Raw genomic sequence first — 27,229 nt, forward strand, 5'->3', positions numbered from 1 at the left:
GTACTAACCAACTGAATGTCTGTCTCCAATTAGGAAACCCAAGCAGCTCTTGAAACGTGGCAGAAAACAAGTACCTTCCTTCACACCACCATCTAGGATGAGAAGAACGAAATGATTCAAGGTTCCCACTCCAGATGCAAATACTTTCCAACAATATCAACATTTTGCAAGGGAGGAAGTGCAGTTGAGATGGAGACCTTTAGTGAGCAAATTTACAGAAGAGTTGCAACAGCCAAAAACATCCAATTCACAAATTGCTAATTCTCTACTACCACAAAATATAACAATAGAAGATTTCAAAGTTGCCACTAGAATGGGTTTCTATATTTCGTTCAAATCATAGTAAAAAACGAGAAAAAAATCACTCAATCATTTCTTGATAGACATTGTTTTCAACTTTGGTCATGTATCCGGTGGTAGACACATCGGTGCCGATGAAGTAGAGGATGTAGATGACCAGTAAAAAGGAAAGTTCTCTCTTCACTTTTGCCGAACAAGGTACGATAGAAAACCCTAACCCATTTGGGGATCTTAGGTTTACAAATAGAATGAAAAGGTAATATTGATATTTACTGTTGGTTGTTTTAGTTCAAGTATGTAAAAGGGTAATTAAGTCTTTTTCATTTTAAAATTAATATGCTTCTTATAATGTTAGGTTGGGTAGATTTATTCGTGGGAAAATTACATGATTATCCACTTTTGAGTTTTTATTTATAAAATTATCTACAAAAATTTTTGGTTAACAAAAATACCTAAAATTACGTTTGGGTTTACAAAACTACTCACCCAAAGTTTCAGTTAATAAAAATACCCAAAATTAAGTTTGGGTTTACAAAACTACCCAAAATAGTGATTCTTCATCTTTCACATATAATGTGTATTTTTTTATTACTAAAACTTTGAGTGGGTAGTTTTGTAAACCCAAACTCAATTTTGGATTTTTTTGTTAACTTAAATTTTAAGTGGATAATTTTGTAAAGAAAAATATAATTTTGGGTATTTTTGTTAACTGAAACTTTTGATGGTTAATTTTATAAAAAGAAACTCAAAAGTGAATAATCATGTAATTTTTCCTCTATTTATTTATTTATTATAAAAAAAAAAAAGTGGATGTAATAATGGCAAACGTGAGTGTGATGATGTAAATTTCCCTAAGAAACGGTGGACAAGAGCTATATAAACAGTTTCCGACTGAAGAGTGAGGCCTGAGGGCCGATAAGATCGTCCTCTTGGTTTTCTTGGGTTGTATAAGAAGGCTGGAATCCGTCATCATGTCTGGGAGCATGGCGCTTGCTGATCGGGAAGACGACATGGGTTCTCTCTTCGAAGGCATGATTCTTTTCGGCCCTTCACATATTTGTCAAGACGATGATGTAGATGGTGATGATCGTGATCACCAATCTCTTCCGCCGGCCTCCCCTCCTATTCCGACTTCATCGTCCCAATCGCACCCTCTGGACGAGAACCTGTTTTCTGATCTCACTCTAGTCACACCCAACGAACATTTAGTTTTACAATTACAGTCCGATCCCTCTCCCACGACAACATCAGAAGCATCAGAAACGGCAATTCCCTCCATCGCTCGGCAAGTTTCTAGAAGGAAAAAGAAAGGAGGCATCAGGATTGGATACGGAAGAGACGCCTCACTTGCTGACCACCACTCTTCAGCTCCTTCTTCTGATTCCAATTCCCAAGAAGATAAATTTTCCATTCCCTCAACCGAAACTGATACTTCGCCGTCGCAGCCCATTGTCAATATCAGTGTTTCTGATGAAGGTGTATTCTTTGGAGATATAAACGTTTCTTCGAAATCAGAAGAGCCCTCTAATCTATATTCTGATGCTAATTCTCTTAGGGATGGTCCTTTTGCTTTTTGTTGCTCTGCAGATTCACGTCTTCCTACGGCAGTCATTCCCGGTGCTGCAACCTTAGATCCTGATTCGGAAGAAGGAACTTTATCTTCGGTAGTTAACGATGTCTTGCGTGATGAAAATTTAGTGCCACCTGGCGGTGTACACGAGCTCTCTCCTCTGTCTCTCGGCCATTCAGCGGAGGAGAAGCTGGAGCAGGTAAGAGCTAGGGTATCGGCAAAGCTCGAGCATATTCGGGAATTGGCCGCTTCTATTTCCACAACTAGGAAGGAGTTTGCAAGGAGGAGAAGAGAAGCCATTGATAGAGTAAATTTAGCCTCCATCAAGCACACGGAACTGGAGAGGGAGCTAGAGGAAGCTTGCGATGCTGAAGATTTTGAGAGGGCGGAAAGGGTTAGTGAAAGCATTGCAGCAGCAGAAACCGAGAAGCAAGGTCTTATAAATTTATTGAAGGTTGCAGACACAGACTGCGATTCTATCGAATTGAAGATGCAGGAGGTGTGGGGGTTGCAGATTGCAGCCGAGGAAGAAAGTGTATCGTTGCTGGAACAATTCACAAAGGTTACTTTCTAAACCCTTAAAACGTACATATAACTCTCAGGATCTTGATCACGTGATGTATTCATGGAAATTGTTTTTCTTCATTCATTAATCCCAGCTTCCCATGGCGTGCCTGTGTGTTTTTTTGTTTTATTTGGGGGGGGGGGGGCAGAATAGAGGAGGAAGAAGAAAAAGAAAGATCAAACCATGCTTTGACTGAATTTGTTTAGAACCTCTTCTAAATTTGTTTCAAATGCAGAATGTTTTACTGGAACTCGCAAAAACCAAAGTTTGTCAACATTTTGTTGACGTGCAAGATTCCCTTGTATTTAGGGCACCAGTGTCTATTTAGGGCACCAGTGTCGGTGATTAGAGAGCTGAAAAGGATTGTAGTTTCTAGCAGTTTCTGAAGTTTTGCAGAAATTTGCGGAACTTTGTGAAATATTTCTGTTTCGCAATCTGTTGAAATGAAACAGTCTGCAATATGTAAAAATGTCAAGGTTTCAGCTGAAAAAATGCCGAAATTTTGGTCTTATATTTCGTTTCGTGAATATATCAGTCGAAACACTGCAAACTCATTGTTATAAATGCAAGGTTTTGAACGAAATGGGCTTCGACCCATTTTGCTCATTTTATTTGGTTTCGCCAGTGAAGGGGAAACCCCTGGTTTTTGAGATTTCTTGGCTCACAGGGTTGGAACAAGTACTTAGGTGGCAGAGGAATGCATTGGAAGCAATGATTTGGTGCATTGTTGGAAGATTTGTGCAAGATTTGAAGTTGGAGGTATTCCAAAAATTAATTACAACAGCAACAACAACAAAGCTGTTTCCCAACTAAATGGGGTCAACTACATGGATCTGTGATAGTGCAAAATAAAAGCAAAGGAAAGAAAGGAGAAAAGAAAAAGAAAGAGACATGGCAAAGCAACATCTTTGGGACATCCCACCTAAATGGGATTGGCAGCATTGATATTTGCCCTCCAAACAACTCTGATTGATGTCATACTAGGATTAGACTTGATGCAGACACGGCTGTACTTGCTTGATTAGACCAGCATTATAGGCTTTGGAAGCCAAAGAGCCAAGAAGAACGGTTCAACCTAGGGTTTTGGTCCAACAAGGGTTGGAAATAAAAATTAGTAGTTTACTCGTCTTTTATTTCATACCTTTTATTTTCCAGACTTGAACTTAGGAGTTAGAAGTCAGTTAGATTTTTTCCTTTTATGGTTTGTTCCTAGTTAGACCTAGCTTCTGTTTCAGTTTATGTCTCTATTTTCCCCATATGTAGGATGTAATCGATGGACAAGTTAGAGTGAATTGAAGAATGTATTGAGAATTGGTTTGGTTTGGTTTGGTTTGTGCTCTATGAGAGAGTGTGTTTTTCCCCTCCCCTTGCTACTTTGGTCTTCCCTTCTTCCCTAAGGCCCTCCATCAACTTAGTATCAGAGCCAAAGGATCCATTTCCTTCGTTCTTTTTCCTTGTTCTAACCCTTATTCGCCTTCTCATTCTCTTTCTCTTCTCTACCAAGAAGACAAAGATTAAAATAAAAAAAAATAAAAAAGGGAAATTTCTCCAGGGCCAACCACCCTCTTCAACCCTTCGCTTTCCTTAAAGAAAAAAAAAGCATCGACTCTATTAATAACAGAGAGTAGAGGAAAAAAAAAATGCTGAAACCCCCACCCCACCCTTATGCCTCTTTAAGCATAACCCCATCGACGCCTCCTCTTGCTTTAGGTTTCAGTTAGCCAGAGTGGAACCCCCCCAAAAGAGAGAGAGAGAGAGAGAGAGAGAGAGAAGTTACAGGGGATAGATTAGGGTGTGCCTAAACTCCACGATCATCATTGGAGAGCTATAGGAGACAACCACCTTCTTCCTTCCTTAAATTGTGATTCAACCTTGACTCCATCTCCACCAGCCAAGCTTCCTTGCCAGAAGTCGTTGGTTGCAAAACTCCTTGTCATACTTCCATCCATCGCTGCTTTCCATCACTAGAAGGAGACTCCACAAGAACCACCTCTGCAACCTTCGGATTCTATCCCTAAGGAGACCCCAATCCTTGCTTCTATTGGTTACGGTAACCCCAATCCAATACCTCTCTTTTAGCCTTTAAGTTAATTCCTTCCTTCTTCCTAAATTACCGTTCCCTCTCTCTCCTATTCCCCTTTGTCTTAGAATTCTTTTAGCTTTCCAAGTATACCCATTGCTCACACGTGATATATTTGTGAGTACACTGAATTTCAGTTATTTACAATTCTACTTAAATTTTTTTTTTACTATTTTGCCATTACCTTCTAAGTGCTCTTTGCTTATCTCCACTATGGTAGCCAACAATGAAGTTCCCTAATAGCTCAATGCCTATAAAGGTGAGATTGATTGGAAAATTGACACCCTCACTTAACGTGTTGATAACCTCACCATAGTTGTCACTGTCACTTCCATTCAAACAATGATGACAACCATGCAAGCTTCTTTTGATCGATTGGTGGCCGCAGATAGAGGAAAGAATCCCTTTCAATTTGGGGATTCTTCCAACACCACACCACATGTCTCGTCATCACTACTGCCACCACTATCACCACCACCACCACCACAACATACACCACCACCTCCATCACCATATGGAATTGGTCGATATGATGATAGAGCAGAAAGAGTAGCAAGACTGGATGTCCTTGATTTTTATAAAGATAACAATCTAGAATCCGACCTTGATTGGATTCACAACTTAGAAACCTTCTTTAGATGATACAGATTGATTGAGGTTGAAAAGTCTTATTTACAGAAGCTAAATTGAAAGGCACGGCCCGAGTTTGGTGGATTAAGCAACAAAAACATAACCTAACCGGAGGAATTGGTTTAGTCACTACTCGGGCTTAAATGCATGAAGTCATGAGTCAAAGATTTTTGCCTCTTGATTATAAGCAACGAATGCATCTCTGGTTTGCACAGTTGAAACAGGAAAATTTGTCTGTTGAAGAGTATGTTGCTAGATTTTATTATTTTGCCACTCGATCTGATTTTGAGTGGGATGAAGAAGTATTAGTGGCACAATTCCGTAATGGTTTGCACCCTCAAATTAGTGTTGCCTTTGTATCTAGTTGACTACCTACAATGAAAGATGCCGTACAAGTAGCATATTAGGTTGAGGAAAGTCTGAAACCCATACAGTAGAAGAAATTTTGCAGATACTTTTCCTCGAGGTTCTAGTTCCATTCCGCAATAGTCTTCTACCCAGGAAATGTCATTTAACAAACTATAGGCTAGTGCTACATCGATGGCACCTTCACGATCTAGTCGGCTATATTCTCCACCTCGACATGCTTATGAATTGTCATCTTTACGGCGTACTCCATACTCGCCCCCTTGGCATAGTTCACATAAACCTTTGGAGGTGACAAAGGTTACAGCTCGGTGCTACTCGTGTAATGGATTTGGACATGTCAGTGCTTAATGTCCCATCTGAATGGTTGCTTTTATTGATATGGATTCTCTTATACCTTATATTCCTGAAGAGCAACTTGATTCTGACACAGTTGATTTAATGGAAGAGTGTGTGTCAGGTGAAGTCCTGACACTCTCAGTGATGAGGAGCCATAACCTTTTTATGTCATTTGTCATGTGTTGACCACTCAGAAAGTCACTGACTGATGTAGTTGGGCGATGGATCTAGAGAAAGTTTAGTTTTGATTTGATTTCCTTTTGGTTTTAGAAACAATTTCTTTTGGTATTATTTAGCTTCTAATTTTAGATTAGTTTCCATTTTAAATTAGTTATCATTTTGATGCTTGAGTTTTCTTTTATAAGCCATGTAATACTCTAGTAACGAATAGATTTGAAGAATTTTGAAGATTTAAAACTTGGTTGAAGAAATTATGGGTGTGACCCATGGTTGTTGATTTCCCCTTCTTCCCTCTCTGAACTCTTCTCTTCTTCTTTTCTCTGATATTTTCACTATTTCTTTGTTGATTACTTCCCAAACCTGAGAATACCTTGTTTTGGGCGGTATTTACAGTCCTAGTATTGGAGATCGATCTCCATGGATACTCCTCAGATGAAATTGAGACTTAGGGTGTGAGAACCTCTATCATAGGCGACATGAACCCTTGCCTTTCAGCCCTAAAGATCTTTCCAGTCGTGAAGAACAAGACCTGCAACAAAGCTGAACCAAAACCTGTCGCCAGTTCTCAGTTGCAGGTGCCATAACTCCTCTTTGTGAGTTGTTCTGTGGTCCCTACTTGCTGGATTCGAGAGAGCACTGGGTGCTCAGCCTTCACCTAAAGTTTCATATTCAGCCGACAAGGTTTGGTGAAATTCTCTCAAGCTGGTTCTTTCGCCACTGCTGGTTGTCTAACGTGAGGAAGAAGAAGACTGGGTTTTATTGATTTACATACTACTGGTTATTACAGATAAGTCCCTCCAACTATAAGTTCTTTATTAAAAGACACCCCCTCTTTACTAGTTTGCAAAATAACCCTCCATTTTTGGTTTTATTTCAGTTTAAGCCCACTACTATTTTTATTTCCAGAATTGCTCTTTTCTCTTTGAAGTTAATTCTTGTTAAGTCCTTAGTCACTTATTTCTCTCTATAAAGCTCCTAAATTTTACAAAAAATTGCATTATTGCCCCTGGTTTGCATAGAGTGAACTATTTGGTTCTTTATTGGGCCCTAAGCGATCCGATTTCAGTCATTGGGATTTGGATCCACATCAAGGGGTATCAGAGCAAATTTTCTTGTAATTTTCTAACCATGACAGGTCACATCACTAATGTTAAGTTGCACAGATTGTATCGTGAGTTAGCTGAGAACCAACAGAATACTGATGTTAGGCTTGAGGACTGAAGCCAAGTTTGACAAGTTTATGGAAGAGTTAACTGCCTTTATGAAGAGGTCCGACAAGCGAGCTGAAGAAGGATCCTCTACATTACCTCCTCAGCTCAACACTTTACAGATCGAAGATACACCTCAGAGGCAGCAACTTGATCTAGTTGTCCCCCAGGATGTTAACCGGCAATTTTCTGACAGAGATTATGCCGTCAAAGTTGAGGTTTCAGAGTTCAGCGGTGAAAAGGGACCTGAAGAATTCCTAGACTGGCTTACTAAAGTGGAGAGGATTTTTACATCTCTTCTAGACGTGAAGAAGTGTGAACTCATCCTCACCAAGTTTATTGGGTATACATGTTCATGGTGGGATGATGTATTGCATGCAAGGTTTGTGAGAAGACTTGGACCCGTTACCAATTGAGAGGTCATGAAGCAGATCCTGATTGAAAAATTTGTTCTTCTTAATTATGAAAAGGTAATGTTCAATAAATTACTTAACTTGCAACAAGGGAACAAATATGTGGATTCCTACACCCTCGAATTCCACAAATTGTCTTTAAGGTGTCGACTTCAGGAAATAGACCAACAACGGGTGATTAGATATATCAGTGGGCTAAGTACTGAGATTCGACTTGAGTTGGCTAACACTGATTTTAAGTCTGTTGATGTGGCAGCGGCTCATGCCAAAACAACTGAAGAGAAATCCATTTATTAGAAGAGTATGCTCAAGACTCCTTCAGTCTATAGATCTCCACCATGTATGGAGGAAAAGAAGCCTGAAACTCGTGGAGTTGAAGAAAAAAGGACAGAGTTCAATAAGGACAGTGATGGCTTAAAGAACATCATATGCCATAGTTGTGGCTAGAATGGTCACTACTCCAACAAGTGTCCCAACATGACTCGTTCTGTGAATGCAGCAGAGAAGCAACCAATTGAGAAAAGTGAGTATGAATCTGCTTTATATCCTTATCCCCTCGAGGAAGATGATATGTTCGACTATGATGATGAGGATGTAGAAGCTCATTCAGCTAGTCTTTCATCATTTTCAAACAGACTAGTTGACAAGGCTCCTCTCTTCAGATAGAAGGGTACTTTTCTGCACGGTTTTGAACCTACTGATGTTCATACTGTTGATATTGGGGCAGAAGCAAACTTCATATTTGCTGAATTTGTTCGAGCACACAACCTTCCACAGAAGCTGCTTTTCAAGAAGATTCACGTGCGAGGTTTTGGACCCACAGCTCGAGAAGAGGCCACTGCAGTTGTTTGAGTACACTTATAGTTTGGGCCATTACAGTACCATGTCACTTGTTTAGTCACCCCATTGGCGCATTGCGACATTCTCCTAGGGCGATCTTGGCAGCGACATGCAGGCATTCTCTATGATGGCGCACGGAACACCATCAAGGTGAAGCAAGGAGGTCGTATGTACTTAATGAGGCCACACGCATTATCCAACATGCCACGTCGTCGACTGATTCCCACTCTAGTGACACGTCAGCCTACTCTCCCTCCTCTTGGTGTTATGTTCGCATCTTCTGCTTCGAGATACGTACCACCTCATCAGCGAGCAATTTGCAATGGTATCTTGGGAGCACGACCTAATTCGACGGAATCGAGTTCTTTCAATACTGGGAGAGCTGATGCAGTTGGGGATGGATCTATAGAAAGTTTAGTTTTGAATTGATTTTCTTTTGGTTTTAGAAACAATTTCTTTTGGTATTATTTAGCTTCTAATTTTAGATTAGTTTCCATTTTAAATTAATTACCATTTTGATGCTTGAGTTTTCTTTTATAAGCCATGTAATCCTCTAGTAACGAAAAGATTTGAAGAGTTTTGGAGATTTAAAACTTGGTTGAAGAAATTTTGGGCGTGACCCGTAGCTGTTGATTTCCCCTTCCTCCCTCTCTGAACTCTTCTCTTATTTCCTTCTTGTCTTCTTCTTTTCTCTGATATTTTCACTATTTCTTTGTTGATTACTTCTCAAACCTGAGAATGCCCTGTTCTGGGCGGTATTTACAGCCCTAGTATTGGAGATCGATCTCCATGGATACTTCTCAGATGAACATGAGACTTAGGGCGTGAGATCCTCTATCATAGGCGACCTGAACCCTTGCCTTTCAGCCCCAAAGATCTTTCCAGTCGTGAGGAACAAGACCTGTAACAAAGCTGAACCAAAACCTGCCGCCAGTTCTCAGTTGTAGGTGCCATAACTCTTTGTGAGTTGTTCTGTGGTCCCTACCTACTGGATTCAAGAGAGCACTAGGTGCTCAGCCTTCGCCTAAAGTTTCATGTTCAACCGACAAGGTTTGGTGAGTAATCAACAAAGAAATAGTGAAAATATCAGAGAAAAGAAGAAGACAAGAAGAAAGAAGAGAAGAGTTCAGAGAGGGAGGAAGGGGAAATCGACAGCTATGGGTCACACCCAAAATTTCTTCAATCAAGTTTTAAATCTCCAAAATTCTTCAAATCTGTTCATTACTAGAGTATTACATGGCTTATAAAAGAAAAATCAAGCATCAAAATGGAAACTAATATAAAATTAGAAGCTAAATAATACCAAAAGAAATTGTTTCTAAAACCAAAAGGAAATCAAATCAAAACTAAACTTTCCCTAGATCCATCGCCCAACTGCATCAGCTGAACCTCTATCAGATGAACCTGAGACTTAGGGCATGAGAACCTCTATCATAGGCGACTTGAACCCTTACCTTTCAGCCCCGAAGATCTTTCCAGTCGTGAGGAACAAGACTTGCAACAAAGCTGAACCAAAACCTGCCGCTAGTTCTCAGTTGCAGGTGCCATAACTCCTCTTTGTGAGTTGTTCTGTGGTCCCTACCTGCTGGATTCAAGAGAGCACTGGGTGCTCAGCCTTCGCCTGAAGTTTCATGTTCAGCCAACAAGGTTTGGTGAAGTTCTCTCAAGCTGGTTCTTCCGCCACTGCTGGTTGTCTAACATGAGGAAGAACACTGGATTTAATTGATTTACATACTATTGGCTATTTCAGATAAGTCCCGCCAACTATAAGTTCTTTATTAAAAGACACCCCTCTTTACTATTTTGCAAAATAACCCTCCATTATTGGTTTTATTTCAGTTTAAGCCCACTACTATTTTTATTTCCAGAATTGCTCCTTTCTCTTTGAAGTTAATTCCTGTTAAGTCCTTAGTCACTTATTTCTCTCTATAAAGCTCCTAAATTTTACCAAAAATTACATTATTGCCCCTGGTTTGCTTAGAGTGAACTAGGGGTGTCAACCGGTCGGGCCGGTTCGATTTCGGTCGGGCTTAATCGGGCTTGAAGACCTTCAAAGGCTACACCGTGTCCGCCCATTTAACTAATCGGGCTTAGTTATTGAGGGCATGGTACACTTTATATTCGGTCGGTCGGTCTCAGTCTATAATCGGGCTACCTTAATCGGGTTTTAATCGGGCTTTAACCGGGCTACGGACATGTTTAATGTTAAACGGGCTTTAACCGGTTTTTAAACGGGCCCTCTTTGAAATGTATTATTATATTCCGGCCCACTCATGCAAGCCCAAAAAAATGACAATAAATCAATAAATGATACCAAATATAATCATTATTTAAAATGTGAACATGTCTTTACTTTTTAGTTTTTGTTCTTTAATTTGGGGGGTAAAATAGGTATTTTACAATCATTAAAGGGTCGGGCCAAGTCGGTGCACAATAGGCAGGTCTCGGTCGGGCGTTATTCGGTAGGTCTCGGTCGGGCGCCCGACGGTCCAAGTAGCAAAACCGAGACCGACCATTTATAAACGGGCCGGGCTCAAGCCCGACACGTTTAATAAACGGTCCGGGCTCAAGCCCGACACGTTTAATAAACGGTCCGGGCTCAAGCCCGACATGTTTAATAAACGGTCCGGTCCGGGCCGGGCCGGGCCGGTCTATAAACGGTCGGTCCCGATCGGTTTAGTCGGGTCGGACCACTAATTGACACCCCTAGAGTGAACTATTTGGTTCTTTATTGGGCCCTAAGCGATTCGATTTTAGTCCTTGGGATCTAGATCCGCATCACTGACGATGAAGATTGGCCCCGCAGTAGTATTTTCCAAACCCGTGTGAAGTTCAATGACCAACTATTAACCTTGGTCATTGATGGAGGTAGTTGCACGAACGTTGTCTCTGAAGATGCTGTCGCAAGCTAGGATTAAAGACTGAGCCACATCCAAATCACTATAAAGCTGCTTGGGTGAACAACACTAATATCAAGATCATAGATAAGTGTTTGGTTACATATTCTATTGGTGGATTTAAGGATACCGTCTAATGTGATATCCTCCCTTTAAAGGTGTGCCATATTCTTCATAGTCGACCATGGTTGTTTGACAAGAAAGTACAACATTGTGATTATGCCAATACCTATGCTTTCAAGTAGGTGGGTTTGTTCCTCATTCAATGTATTCCTTCAGACAGTTTCCTCAGTCCTTTTCGTAACTCGACGAAGTTGAGTTCTTTTCAAATGAGATTTAACACAGACATAGTTACACTTGCCTGGTTGGACCAACATGACCGGCTTTGAAAGCCAAAAGCCAAGAAGAACCGGTCCAGCCCAGGGTTTTGGTCCAACAAGTGTTAGAAATAAAAATGAGTAGTTTACTTGTCTTTTATTTCATGCCTTTTATTTTCTAGACTTGAATGTAAGAGTTAGGACTTAGGAGTCAGTTAGGATTTCTTTCTTTTTGCATTAGTTTCCTTTGAGGGTTTGTTTCCTAGTTAATCTAGTTTGTATTTCAGTTTATGTGTCTATTTTCCCTATATATAGACAGTAATTGATGGACAAGTTAGAGTGAATTGAAGAATGAAGTGAGAATTGGTTTGGTTTGGTTTGGTTTGGTTTGGTTTGTGCTCTGTGAGAGAGTGTGTGCTTTTCCCTCTCCTCCTGCTACTCTGGTCTTCCCTTATTTCCCAAGGCCCTCCATCAAGACCGAACTTTTGCATGTCTTTCTTTACCAACTCTTTAATGGTCAATTTAGGCTTGCCCCAGCGCTGTTGTCTCCCTCCATTTGGATCTGATCACTCCTCCTTACGAGAGCATTCAAAGGTCTATGTTGAACATGTCCAAGCCACCTTAAGCGACATTCTCTGAACTTGTCCTAAATCGGAGCAACTCCAAAATCAGCTCTAATTTTCCCAAAATTAATTTTTGCAAAAAAGTAGTATAAATACTTGGTGTTGGCATTCAATTTTTTTATATGTTACCCTCTGAGTATGAGGGTCAATGCCACATTGGGTGAGATTTTTGTGGATATCATCTTTTTGTTTTTGGCCCCCCAACCATGCATGCGGGTGATGGTTCCACATCCAATAGCAATGGCTCTAGATCAAGTTCTTCACAGTTCAAACTTCAAAGATCTATGCCCTAGGTTAGGGTTCCTCTAGCAGGTTGATAATTCTATTTATATGGTTGTTGTGGAGGACTTTGAGCGTTTCTTTCGCCATTTTCTGACATGACCAGCTTTTGTGATACAGTTAGAGGGTAACTTGATTAAATAGAAACAACATTCTAGTAGTTTTAATCAAGGCCAGAACTCGTATCAGTACAAAGAGTCTTGGACTCTAGGATGGGCATAATAGGAGTGACTTATTGCTTGTATTGTTGACTCCACTATATATGGCTCTTCGTAACAAAGCATGTATGATCCATGATTTATGATGTGGTTCATAATTTGATGTTTATTTATCCCTAATGCATATTTAAGTTATTTTACTTGTATTATATGTGTTCTAGTACTAAAAATTGTTTGTAATAGGCCATATTGGAGAATGTATATAGCGTACACTACCAACGTATGGTCTGAAGTCAAACTACCATTATGGATATGATTTTTTAAAATCAAGAGTTCTATTATGTTTAGAGGACCTAATATAGGGTGTACTAGAAGTTTTGGCAATTAATTTGGTCGTTTGGCACTTGAAAGTCGAAACCAACGATTGAAACTTGTATAAAAAATGTCCAAGTTTCGACCGAATCGGATACGGTTGAAACATTTTGGTTTCAAACCTGGTCGAAACCAGTCTTGAAACCGAAACTTGGAACCTTGGATTCTAGTTGGAAGTGCTAAAAAAGGATCAGTGCATGTGAATGTATTGGAAGAGAACATTGGTTGGTTTCCATCATGTCTGCTTCATGTACCTGGTGGATGTTAGTTTATCGCGGCTTTTATCTTAAGAGTCTGGGACTTTGGTGTCACTACTAATTTTTTTCTTTGGGTATTGTTTTATGTTATTCCTATAAATGGCGTTGTGGTTCCAATCTAATGTCCCATCCTGCAAACATTGCCCACCCAGAAACAGGGGTTATTATCTCACAAAAATCCCTTTTTTATTGCTATTTCGCCTTCAGATTAAGGGATAATTTCATCATTGTTATTTTATGTAGTTTCACAATGAACTGTTCTTGTCAATGCACCTAGGTTACGTAACTGTTGCCTGCTCATTTGCACTATAGATAGTGGTGGCCTAGATTTCACTCATTTGACCCATTTAAACGCAAAACTAAAGTTTTGCATTTGTAGCAGCAATAAAATTTTGACGTTCTTCAACCTTCTAGCCAAGGCAATAAGGGGGGTGGAGAAGGCTTGAACATGCTTCAACCAGGCTTCCCTAACAATGGAGTGGTAGATAGGGTGGGAGGTCCACATGTAAAAAAATTTAAAGGGTTTAGGCCCATAGGAAGTGTATGGCGGGATTTGGAGAGAGATGGGGCTATGTTCAGAGATGTCAGGGGCTCCAAAAGTAGCATGGTAAGAGGGGAAGGCTTTGAGCCAATCTTCATTTACGATGACTGTTTAATTTGCAAGCAATTCTGGCCTAACCCAATCTTTTGTTATTTCAGGAGTATTTTATTCCAGATCATCTTAGGTCTTCAACAGCCATATCATCAATGCATGAGTTTAAGGCATCCACATTCACATTATCCAAGGTATTCCCTCCCTGCTTCTCTTGGGAAAATCTAATGACATTAAAGTCTCCTCCAATACCCCAAGGGAGATGCCCACTCTGGTTAGCCAAAAGCCTGGGGTCATTCCAGAGGATACCCCTTTCAGCTTGTCTATTGGAAGTATAGATAAAGGTGAGGAAAAAGGGGGAGTTGGAAGCATTATCAGAGATGGAAAAATGCATGAATTGGGCAGAGGAAGAAATGAGGGTAGCATTTAGCTTAGTGTTATCCCACATGAAACAAATTCGCCTTTTAGGATGAGCGGAGTGATTGGACATAAAAACTCAGCTAGGGACAATAGTAGAGACAATTTTGCTCATATTGGACTCCTTGACATGAGATTCCAGAATGCAACAGAAGGAAGACCTGAGCTCTTTGATGAGGGACCTCACAGTGGCATGTTTGGAAGGGGAGTTGAGACACTTTGCATTCCACATAATACCATGGGTCATTTAACAGAATCAGAGGAAGGCAACAAAGGCTCCTGAGAAGTGGAGCCGAGAGGAATAGGGGCAGGGCGAGGTCTACTTCTCGGATATGATCGGTGCGAAGCAAGGTCGAAGACTCTGGGGCAGGGGAGGAGGGCGCGACTGGCTAGGTGGCGTCGGGTAAAGAAGAAGAGGAAGAAGGAATGTGGGTCGCAGTCGAATCCGTACCTAGGTCTACAGGAACTTGGGTCTGGGCCAAGGATAGGAGGGTGGAGTTTTGGGCTGTTGGATGGTTAGAACGCTTGGTGGGCTTGGATGGGTTGATGGGTTGAATAGTGGGCCTGGGTAGGCAGGGTTCCCTCAAAGAGAGGCCCATCCGAAATGGGCTTGCCAACTTAGCCTGATGCGAGTTGGCAGGGGTACGTGTCTCAATCAAAGGCAAATCCGATAAGGGGGGTGAGGGTACTTTGCACAGACCTCTCCCTTAGAGAAGCATTCAATGACGAAGGAGAGGAAGAGTCGTTCTCACCAGCCAGCATATCTTCGTCAGAGTCTGAGGGATCTCCATCAGATGAAGAGCCCGAAGAGCTAGGAGAGGAGCCATCGGAAGAGGGGCTTCCATCAGAACCATCAGAGGAGTCATCGGCGACAGTTTGTAGGTATAACAGTAGTGGCTTGCACGTCAACGTCAACAGATCCAACAAGCGAAGTAAGGTCGTTGACGATGTCAGTTATATCAGCCAAAGTTGCAAATCGATTTTGCCCATCGTGTAATGACCTATCCTTGTTCAGAGGGTTTCCGACAGAAGGGGGCAACTGATCGACGACAGTAAACATCAAGGGCTTTCTTCCTCTTCGATTCATCCCTTTACCTCTCACCGGAGGACAGATAGATGATCTGTCGCCAACTTCAGACATCAGGGAGCGATCGCGAATGCGATGCTGGATGGGGCCTAAGCAGCCGTGCATGCCTTCCATAGGGGCCAGCGAATCCGCCTTTAAGCAGGCCTTCGAATCGTTGGCAAAGACTTTGCAGACAAGGCATTGAGGGGCTTCCATTCATACTGGACTGGCTGCTGGAAGGAGAAATCCTCTCCATCCTGGACGGTAATGGAAGAAGGAAGAGTGACAGTAGCGGCAACCTCAACACAGATACACGCAGAGGCGAGACGGTTCTTCCTATGGGTTTTGGCATTGGAGCACACCGGGGTTCCAAGAACAGATCCCACTGCACTTAAACCTTCACAGCACTAGAAGTGCATAGGCAATCCAGGGAGGGAGACCCAGATGGGAACAATGGAGAAGTCCACCCGATTGAGGAGAAGGTGACGTTGGCAAGGTTTGAGGAACATCAAAGTTTGCCCACCCGCCAAGGACCCTAATGTAGAAGTAGTTTACAAGTAAACTACCCCCACATATTACAAACCCCAAATAAGACTAACAAGACTCACTAAATAACTTGACAATAAACATAAGCAAACCCAGAATAACAATAGGGAAATAACCAGCAAACAACCCCCAAAGACTTTAGACTAATGCAGCAACAAAACCCAACCCAAACCCAAGCCGATAGGAGAGAGAAAAACCCCTGCGATTGGGGAAGAGGTGAGTTCCAACTGCTGGCTATACAGAACTCAGATGGAGCTCCATTTCTGGTCGAATATAGGCCTTGATGAGGGGAGCAAAACCTCCAAATATGATCAGGTTCTGTCAGCTGGTCAGGAAGTTATGATGTTTCTTGATTTTAGGGTTTTGAGAGAGAGAAATAGGGAGATCTTCAAGAACCGCAGCAGGACTTCTTGGGGAAACCTCAAACCAGGATCGAGTGATCCTCTGATGGACTAGAACAGACCCTTAAAAGGGCTGCTTGAACAGACCTTGGAGTTGAGAGTTGGAGGGGATTGATTGGACTTCAATAAGTGGGCTTCTTTGCTGGTCGATTCTGGTTCTGGCAGGTTGTATCAGTCTTGAACTTCTCTGTGATGTTAGTTGCTGAAAACAGTGAACAAACTCAAGAAAGAAGACAAGGGAAAAGTGGGGGAGAAGGGCTATCTCCGTCCGGGCTTCTCACCAACAGCTATCCCGGCTATTTAAAGCAATTGACTGCAATTTTCTTTTATTCAAATCTGAGAATTGAGAGTACATAAGCTCTTCTATATATAGCGGGCAGATTAGCAGTCATACCATAACTAGGAGTTAGACTCCAAGTAGGATTAGACCTTACATAATAGGAGTTGGACTCCAATGAGGACTAGACTAGAACTCCAACATGGAGGAGGTAACTAACTAGTCATCCAGTAATAGGGAAACCTAAACTGGCTAAAAACTGAAATAACAAAGAAAATAGACTCAAAATAGGATTCTAACTAAACTAATGAATTAAATCCCGTTTTCCTACTTTCTACCTATATTTTAGGCCTATTAACGTGGCCCATTACAAAGAAAACTCATGGGATCAAAGGCCCAACACATACATAAACCAACCCAAGGCTTATTCCAAATAAAATAAGCCCATTAAGTGATTTATCTACATCAATTCGCCCCTCTTAGAAAAAGTTCGCCCTTGAATTTTGTAGTGTGTGAGGGTGATTATAGCATGGTCTACATCCCTCTTCAAGCCATAGAAAAACTCAGGTAGCTCTTTGATAATAAGGATGTAGTCTAGAATGTGAGGAGCTTGATCTTTAAGATACTTTAATGGGATGACGAACTCCACATGCTTAGCTTCAACAACCTCAAATGTATCCATGGGATCATCCACATGAACGCCTTCAACCACTGTGTTCTTGACCTCCACGATTTCAATCTCAAGCTCCTTAGGATCTTTCTGTTGGCTGTTCACAATCATCACAGTTGTTGTAGTGTCAAGTTTTTCAGTCTCAACCTCATTGTCCATTGTGCAACCTTATTACTTTCGAATTCTTCCACATGAGTCTTGTTGATGGGAACATCAATGACTAGCTCTTCCTTGATAATAGGAAGTGTTGGAATTTCTTCAACACTAACCTCAGCTTTTGACTCTAGTTCATTGGTTGGAGGTGTTTTCTCTTGTTGCTCCTTTGCATTTGTTGCAACATAATGGCCACGTGGTTAAACAATTCCTTCATGCTATTGTCACATGTGGGTGGCTTTAGGGGTGTAATTGAAGGGAACTCTGGTGGAAGGAAGTGCATACTTTGTTCACGTTTAGATAGGTACATGCCCGCCAACTCGTACTGCATCTCGTTCCAAGTTCTAGGCTCACGCCCTTGAGCTTTACGTTGCCTTTCACGGACTCTCTGTTGTATTCGAACACAATCAGTCATCTAGGAACGTGCATGTTGAAGTCTTTGTGTCTCTGTCAAGTTGTAGTTGTCAAAGTACACTCCAATTCATACACCCATTCAAGGAATTCCCCAAAAAAGTAACATGGCTGAGCATTAGATTGGACAGCAGTAGTCTCCTTCAACTCTTCAAACTTTTGGACCATAGTGTCCATCCTTGTGTTTAGCTGTTGGAGGGATTTCATCACATCCTCCAGTGAGTATTGTTTGGGGCTCTCTTCAACCATAACTCTGATATCACTTAATACAGAAGTAGGTTACCAGTAAACTACCCCAAAAGTATATTACAACTCCAAACAAGACAAATAAGACTCACTTAACTAGCTTGACAATAATCAGAAGTTAACCCAGGAGAACAAGGGAATAAGATCAGCAAATAATCCCCCAAAGATACAATAGCCATGCACAGCAAAACCAGCCCAGAATCCAACCCAATAGGAGAGAGAAGGACCTGCGATAGGGTTAGAGAGAGAGAGGTGCGGCTGGGGCTGTGGGGCTCCAATTGAGTTGCAAACTTGGTCTTGTAGGGCCTAGGGAGGGTATAAAAAGGCCTAAATATGAAGAGCTGATGGCTGGTTTGAGAGTTATGTGCTTTCTTGATTTTCAGACCTAAGAGAGAGAATTTGTGAGAATTCTTCAAGAACTGTAGTAGGGCTGCTTGGGCAGCAACAAGAAGAGGATCGAGTGATCCTTGGGTGGTTGCGAACAACCTCTGAAAAGGCCAGGCGGATTAGAGATCAATTGGGAAAGGAAGAGGAGATCGTTCTCTCTCCTAATTTCTCTATGGGTGCTGGTCGGTTTTGGCTTTTGTAGTTTTGAACATATCTGATTTTCGTAGGATTCTTCAATGTCAGTAAGCAGTAACGACAAGTACTAACAGTAGCAGTAAACAGAGAATAGGAGAGAAAAAAAAGACAAGTGTGGGTGGGATTGGCTATCTCGGACCGGGCATCTCACCCACAGCTATTCTGGCTGTTTAAGCAATTGACTGCAATCATTCATTATTCAAATCTGAGAATTGAGAGTACATAAGCTCCTTTATATGTAGAGGGCAGAATAGCAGCCATACCATAACTAGGAGTTAGACTTCAAGTAGGATTAGACATTACATAATAGGAGTTGGACTCCAAATAGGACTAGACTAGAACCCCAATTGGAGTAGGTAACTGACTAGTCATTCACTAACAGGGAAACCTAAACTGACTAAAAAATTGAAATAACAAAGGAAATAGACTCAAAATAGGACCCTAACTAAACTAATGAATTAAATTCCGTTTTCCTACTTTCTACCTATATTTTAGACCCATTACAAAGAAAACCCATGGGATCAAAGACCCAACACATATATAACCCAACCCAAGGCTTATTCACAATAAAATAAGCCTATTAAGTGACTTATCTACATCAGACCCCCTTTCAGAATTCTTATCATATCCTGTTCCTTGGAAAATCGGAATAAAAAGAAGCCGTGATCGAGTAAGAAGGTATCAATCGAACCCACAAGGTGCCATTGTTTCAATAGAGACAGCTTAACCAGGTGGAATGGTGGCCTCTTTCCTAAGAAGTGACTAATGAGAGAATTCTTCCATTGGGATGCTTCAGAGTCCAGGAGGCCCTTGGGGCATATAGCAACAAGAGAATCCCCAAGCTTGGTTGGCGGGACATAATGCAAAGAGAGGCTATCGGCACGAGGGGAAATAGGCTGTTTGAAGTGTGAATTCCAGGGGACTCTAAGAGGGGAGGTGAGGGGTGGAGGAGGAGAGAAAGAAATAGTGGGAAGGCATGGGTTTCTCCGCAAGGAAGGAGCTCAGCCGAAAGGTTGGCCATCAGGGCCAGTTACCAAACCTTCCCGGAGACCGTTAGGGGTGGGTAAAACACAAAGTTGACTTGCAACAACCTTGTTACAAAATTTTATGATTGTTGCATTCTTGTAATGTGGAGCTGGAATAATAACTCCTTCGGGAATATTTCTTCTCAAGTTGGTGATTGCAGGAGCAAGCTCTCCTCCATCCAGATCCAGCTTCAGTCTGATCATCTCAATTCTTCCTTTGATAATGAGGAGAAGATTGAGGCAGCCAACCTCTCTACACCTATAGCTCAAGAAGAGAACTTCATAGGGCAGAAATCTAGGATTAATTGGCTTGAGCTAGATTCAAACAATGTTTACTTTCATAGATCAGTGAAAGCCTGAAATAATACCAACTCTATCACTAAGTTGACTTCCTCGGATGGCATTCAGGTTCACAAAGTGGATGAGATAAAAGGTGTTGCAGTTGACTTCTTCAAGAATCTTTTTAAGATGGATCCAACCCCCACTTCCATCCCGGCTGACCTCTTAAACAAGTTCATCCTTGGCAACCTGGCTGGTCCTTTAATGGCTATTGCCACTGATGAAGAGATCACTTCTGCTATCCTCTCTTATAAGGCAAACAAGGCTTTGGGCCCTGACGGATTTAGTATGGGATTCTTTTCATCCTACTGGGACCTTATCAAAGTGGATATGATAAGTGTTATTAAGAGCTTCTTCTCCAACCCTAGTCAAACCAAAGGGATTAGTCACACATTTCTTTGCCTCATCCTAAAGAAAGAGGGAGCTGATGAGATGAAGGGTTTCTGGCCAATCTCTTTTTGTAATCTCCTCTATAAATTCATAGCTAAAATCCTTGCTAATAGAATCAAGCTTATGGTTGAAGCCCTTGTTAGCAACAACCAATCGGCCTTCATCCCTGGGAGAAGCATTGGGGATAACATTCTTCTTTGTTATGAAATTGTTAGAGGATTTGATAGAAAATCTCACTCCTCAGCTGCCCTTTTGAAGATAGACATCCACAAGGCTTTTGACTCCCTGAAATGGGATTACATTGATTTGGTCTTTAATAGCATGTGATTCCCTCCAGTCTTCACAAATTGGATCCATCACTACATTGCCTTTCCCTGATTCTCAGTCTTGGTGAATGGGAGCCCGGGTGGTTACTTTCCTTCTTCAGTGGGAATCAGGTAGGGATGCCCACTCTCTCCTTACATCTTCTGCCTTGCTATGGAAGCTCTTTCAAAAAGCCTGCAGCTTGCCACAGACAGGAACCTCATTACTGCCATCCTTAAATGTGAGGCCATTAAGTTTACCCACCTTGCCTTTGCTGATGATTTGATGATCTTCTCCAAAGCTAATCCTGCTTCTCTTGAGAACATCATGTTATGTCTGTCTCAATTTGCTGCTACGTCGGGGCTCCACATCGATCCGGAAAAATCTCATCTTTTTGGCTGGGGCAAACTGGTTTCATCAAAGGGCATCTTCTTGTGAAGTATCTTGGGCTCTCTCTTATTCCTGCCAGGCTCAGTGCTCATCATTGTTCTCCTATGTTGGACCTCATTAGGAAGCGTCTCTAGCTCTGGAAAGGGAAGATCCTTTCATTGGTAGGTCGGCTTGAGCTCATTGGATCAGTTCTTCAAGCCTCCTACATTTATTGGTCGGGCATCTCTGGTTTGCTGGAAGCCATCATCTCCAAATTGGAATCCATCTTTGCCTCCTTCCTCTGGAAAGGTACGGAGTGTTCCAGATTTCTTCTTCCTATAAGCTGGGCTACTGTTTGTCTTCCTAAAATAGAAGGGGGGGCTTTGTTTGAGAAGGATTAAGGATGTTAATATGGCAAGTATCATCAAATTGGCTTCGAAGATCATCTCCAAAAGGAAGAGTATTTGGCTTTAATGGATTTATTCGAACCCCTGCAAATCGGATACCTTTTGGATTGTAAAAATGCCCGCCGTAATATCATTGCCATCCGGACATCCATATCTCCTGCTATCTCCTCCCAGATTGGTAATGGGGCCAGCACCTTCCTCTGGCTCGATCTTTGGCACCCCATGGTAACCCTGTATCACACTTTAAGCGCCAGAAGGATTTATGATTCTGGCCCTCTCCAAGTTTGAACTTGTAGCGGATATCCTCTCTTTAGGCAACTGGTCTCCCCTGCCCTATTCTATGATTCAGCTTACGGATATATGGAACTCATTGCCGGCCATTCCAATAGCTCAGCATCAAAGGCCAGACACTATCCTCTAGAAGCCTTCATCCTCTAAGGCTTTCTCCTCTTAAGGCAGCTTGGGAGTTTATTAGGACTTATGGCCCGACCTCTCCGTGTCACCGTCTTATATGGTTCAAGTATCACATTCCCCGTCAGAGCTTCACCGCTTGGAGAGTTTTCACTAAGGCTCTGCCCATAAACTATTTCCTCATTCAAAGAGGCATTCCAGCTAATCTAATGTGTACCCTAGCTGGCACTGAGACGGAGACTATAGAGCACCTCTTCTTCGCTTGCAGTATCTCTTCATCCATATGGGAAGAGATCCTTAGCAAATGTTGGCCAGCCAATATGAGGATTCTCCCCTTCCATCGAGAGTGGATTTAGATGGATATGACTTTTCAAGGAAAGGCTATCTGTGACAATGTGGGAAGACTTGCCTTTTGTGCTACAATAAATCAGATCTGGATGGAAAGAAACCATAGGAAATGGACCTCCAACTCTCTCTCTCTCTTGATAAGATTTGGAGCTCCTTCTCCTTTGATGTCAAAACCAAAGTCTCTCGGCTTGCTGCCACTTGTAATTCCTCCCTAGAAACTGTCATATTGTAAATTCCTGGGAGCTTTCGAGCTCCATCATCAGGCATAGTAATGCTCTATAAGCTAGTTTTGCTTTGTTCTCCCACCCCTCTTTAGGGGGTTGTAAGTTTTTCCTTTTTTCACTTGGTAATGAATTATTTATTCAAAAAAAAAAAAACATTTCTTACATGTAAGTATGTAACTATGCTGGAACGAAAGTGTGAAAGAGTTACTTGTTGGATGGCCAAAATTGACCTCTTATTTTATTTTTTAATTGTTAACCATATGAAATAAAGAAGAGATGAGAAAGTGAAGGACCCATTTGGGCAACAATGGGGAAAAGAGGAAAGGAAGAGAGAAAGAATGAACATAAGCATTTTGAAGAAGAGATGGGAAAGTGGAGGACCCATTTGGGCAACAGTGGAGAAAAAAAAGGAAAGAAAGAGAGAAAGAATGACGTAAGCATTCTAAAGAAAGTGTCGTATTCAGATCCTCACGTATTTTTTTTTTTTTGCTTTCAATTTTTCTTAATTGCAAACTTCTTTTCCTTTGACTATTCTTTTTCTTCATTTTGGTTTCCATCACTATGCTATTCGAAGTCTGTTCGACATGTTCAACATATTCCATGTACTAACAGAATGATATGCATACTTTCATTTCATATTTGCCTATCAGATATATAATGGAACATGTGAATTATGTATTATCCTCTTATGTGCAGCTAGTCAAATGGTTGATATGACTACTTATATGCACTGATAGATGTGTTAATGGGTTTCAATTTAGCCCGCATTGTTTAGCCCTAAAAAAAAATTGCCTTTTGACAACCTCTTAACCATGAATTATTATCATTTAACTCCTTAAAAGCCGCAACCTGGTGGAACTCCCTCTCGCACAGGGTTCCGGGAGGGGTAGATTGGGGTTGGCATTTTGCACACAAAGTGGCCACCCTCAGGTTTGAACCCTCCTGTTCACTGGCAGGCCGGAATTTTAACAGTACACCAGTGGTGGCCATTTATAATTAAATTCCTCCCTGCTCCCCCCCCCAACCCACTCACCCACCCACCCACACCAAAGAAAAGAAAAAAGAAAAGAAAAGAAGAAAGGGGAAAATCCTTCCTGCTCAAATCCATTGATGAACTATAGTTTTTTTAGATTGGTTATCAGAGCTGGGACTTTCTAAGATTTACTTTCATTTTCAGGAAACTGCTACTAGTGCGGATTTAGTTTTGAAGAATGTTGAATCAGTATCATCAAAGGAAATGGATGAGTGGATATCATCAATGGAAGCCCTAGAGGAGAAAAAACTGGAATTGGAGATTTATTCGCTCTTAATGAATGATGCACGCCTGGGATTCAATGATTCCATCGACCACTTGATCAAGGATGACAGGAGACAAAAGGAATTTCTTTCTGAGAAACGACTGAAGCTTACAGAGGAATTGGAGGAATTACTTACTTTAGTAAGAAACAAGGAAGCTGAGATTGCACAAAATGATTCTAATATCGATGCAGTTGAGAAAAAAATTGCTGATGCTGTGTCGGGGTTTCATGATATACAGTTGAGTATTGATATGAAGTATGATAATTTGAAGTCTGCCCTTTCCAGAACGGAGTCATCAAGTGGAGCTTTATACATCAAAAAGAAGGAAATTGATGACTTCCTGTCTCAGGAAGAAGAGAGGGTAGCGAGGCTCAGGGAACTTGCTATTCATTCTGCAAATGAAGCAAAAGCATGCCAAGAAATTGTTGGGCTAAGAAAGAGTTTAGTGTCATCCGTATTCAAGTTGAGGGAAGACAAGGTGAGGCTTGCCAAGACTGAGGAGAGAATTCTGGAGGAGGTCCAACACCTCAGACAAGAAGTTTCTGCTGCAAGAGCTTCTCTACAGGTTAGTTACACTCACAGGTCATTACATGGGCTCACGTCGCATGGATTACTTTCAAATTGCATGTTTGAGGGCCTTGTGTTTGTTGGTTTTTTGTCACTTCTGCCATATAGTTGGGTACATGTAATTTACAGTCTTCCTCTTTTGTTTGTTTCTATTTTATATCTGAATCAAATTCCATGCTTATCACCATCAAGCACCCATTGCTGCACTGGTGTAACAATAATTTGGCCAGAAAGGTGAACTAGAACTTTTTGGTGGGTTGGGTCCTTCTGGAATTCTTAGGTTAATTCTGATCTTTCTTTTGAATGTTGATGGCCCCTGTATTTAGACAAGCTTTCTGAAATCTTAGTTCTAATTAGGTTTGACTGCCAAAATAAATTTTTTGGATATTCCAAAATTTCCATGCAACTTTTTTATTCATACAGTAGTCTTTACTTTGGCCAAGGTTTAAAAACTTGGGTATGTGATTGGTCTCCGTTGATTCCAATTCGATTCCGATCATCCCAGAATTTTCTGAACTTGGCCTAACTCAGTTGGATTTAGCAGGTGTAGAGTCAGGGTTAATTGGAAATGACATCAGTTGATTTCCCGTCGAATCGGCCAATTCTGATCCAATTTTTAGAACCATGACTGCAGCAATATTTGAACATCCCAATTCTTTTTAATGGATAAAATCCATAGTTGTCTGTTGGAGGGCCGGTAGGGGAAGGGAAGAAATACCTGAGATGCTCAGAGTTGCAGGGGAGTGGAGAGAAGATTCGCACAAGAGGGGGGGGGGAGAGAATCACACACACTAGCCCGTAGGCTCTTCACCAAATCCACTCTCAATTCATTCTTTCATTCTCTAATTTGTCCAATGGTTACAACCATTATATAGAGAAAATAAAGACATAAAAAGGAAATCAACTGAAATATGAAACTAACATAACTAAGCAAACTGACTCTACTAAGACTCTAAATTGTAAGTGAACCAACTTGCTAAAAATAAAGTGAAAAAATCAAATAAAAGCCAATCTTCCTAAATAAGGTAAATTCCCAAATCCTACTAGACCAAGGATAAGGCTTAGTGATTTTAATTGAGTTTGTAAAAAAAAAAAAGCATCTGAGGCTCAAGTTGAGGGTAGGGTTGTTATGTGCCTTGGTTTTTCTAAGATACAGAATTTATATGGAAGAGAAGAAGAATTATATATCAAAAGGTGAATCATTATTGTTACAAAGGTTTGTTATTTTTCCAATGTCACAGGGTATCTATTCTGCCATGTGGACAGAAAATATGCCCATTACGACCGTTGGATAGAGAGGCCATGGTCAGGATTGGCAATGTGTTATATTTCACCCCCTTGTGTATTGACAATTTGGAACACATCCTGTTTATGACCATGCATGTGTATTAGTATTATAGACATTACTGGGCACTCTCCCACCTGAGTGGAAACAAACAGTTTACTTTAAAAAAAATATATAAAAATGGATGGCTCAGATTTGTCTTGTGATCTTCGGAAATATCACCTTCCATTGATACATCGATACCCATATTATTAAAATAAAAAAAGAAAAAGGAAAGGAATACAAAAAACTACTGATCTGGTCCAGTGTACATGAAATAGACTATTTTCACTGGCATATTATCCACCTTCAGCCTCCAAATATATAGCTTTCGGCACGCATGAATTGCTCACAATTCCAGCATAACACGAGACAAATAAGGACAAGTAGATAAAATTAGCAATAAACAGTTAGTATCGATTGACATTCCTGAATAGAAGCTGCATCATCTTCCCTTAGTATGTAGCAGATTCAAGCTGTTGGTAGTCTGGTTGTTGTAAGATCTGGCTTGATTAAGAAAGATCTGTTTGTTTCCGGAATGGATTGTTCTGATAAGCTCTATCATAATGGCCCAAATATCTGCCACTTTACAGATCGCATAGGGCCGAAATTTTGTGGATGGGTAGAACCGGAGGTCCCCTGACTACATGTCAAGTTTCAGCTTACACGAAGTTTGTGAAGTTGCAAAACAAAGCTAGAGACTACAGTTGGGGGGGGGGTTACAAGGAGATATACAAACGGATGAGAAAATACATGGATGCATGGGCATAAATGGGAAGTCTGTTATTAAATTTGATCCTGAAATTTGACTTGTGGCTTATCCAAACCTTGGTGGTGTAGACCCATATTATGGGCTAGCTAGGCTATCGCAGGAGGAAGCCCAGCCCAAAGGACCACTACCACCCCTCCTAATTGAGGGGGTGGTTTATTAGTTAGTTAATTAAATAAAGGCCCATTAGGCCCATAGATTGTAAGTCCCCCAGTGGGCCCATCGATTGTAAGCCCTTTATGGACTATTAGTTTAAGAGTCTTATTCATGTTGGAGTTAGAAGTCGAATCCTAGTTCTATTTTCAATTCCTAGTTGTAGTAGGAGTGTCTAGTCCTCTTTGGAAACTAGCTCCTAGTCTTAGTATGATTGTAAACTTCCCCTCTATAAATAGAGAGGCATATGTTCCATTATTTCTCAGATTTGAATAAAGAAACGTTGCAATCAATTGCTTAGAGCAGCTGGGATAGCTGTGGGTGAGAAGCCCAGGCTGAGATAGCCACTCCTCTCCCACTTTTCCCTTGGTTATTACTCTCATATTTCCTGCATTCAATTGTCCAATTCTGTTGACTGTTATTGTCATTACTACTCAAGAAACATTCAGCCCTGTTGACTCTAGTCGATCAGCCAAAGAGAACCTGACTTAAAAGCCAACCGACCTCAAGAATCTCCACCACTTGAAGACAGATTTGACCAGCATT

At 41.2% G+C, this 27,229-nt stretch overlaps 1 protein-coding gene across 2 annotated transcripts in view; it reads left to right on the plus strand.

Moving 5' to 3' along the window:
• The first annotated feature begins 1,186 nt into the window (after positions 1–1,186).
• Positions 1,187–27,229, plus strand: part of LOC122072910 (plectin) — a 28,295-nt gene continuing 2,252 nt past the window's right edge. The window contains exons 1-4 of one of the 2 annotated variants that reach the window (XM_042637348.1): positions 1,187–1,776; positions 1,888–2,432; positions 14,094–14,180; positions 23,749–24,435. In XM_042637348.1, coding sequence (XP_042493282.1) covers positions 1,272–1,776; positions 1,888–2,432; positions 14,094–14,180; positions 23,749–24,435 — 1,824 coding nt within the window. In that variant the 5' untranslated portion in view covers positions 1,187–1,271. The remainder of the gene's footprint in view (positions 1,777–1,887; positions 2,433–14,093; positions 14,181–23,748; positions 24,436–27,229) is intronic. The other variant, XM_042637349.1, reaches the window with a different exon arrangement.

This window comes from Macadamia integrifolia, chromosome 3 (genome assembly GCF_013358625.1).
Source record: "Macadamia integrifolia cultivar HAES 741 chromosome 3, SCU_Mint_v3, whole genome shotgun sequence".
Classification (NCBI taxonomy): Eukaryota; Viridiplantae; Streptophyta; class Magnoliopsida; order Proteales; family Proteaceae; genus Macadamia; species Macadamia integrifolia.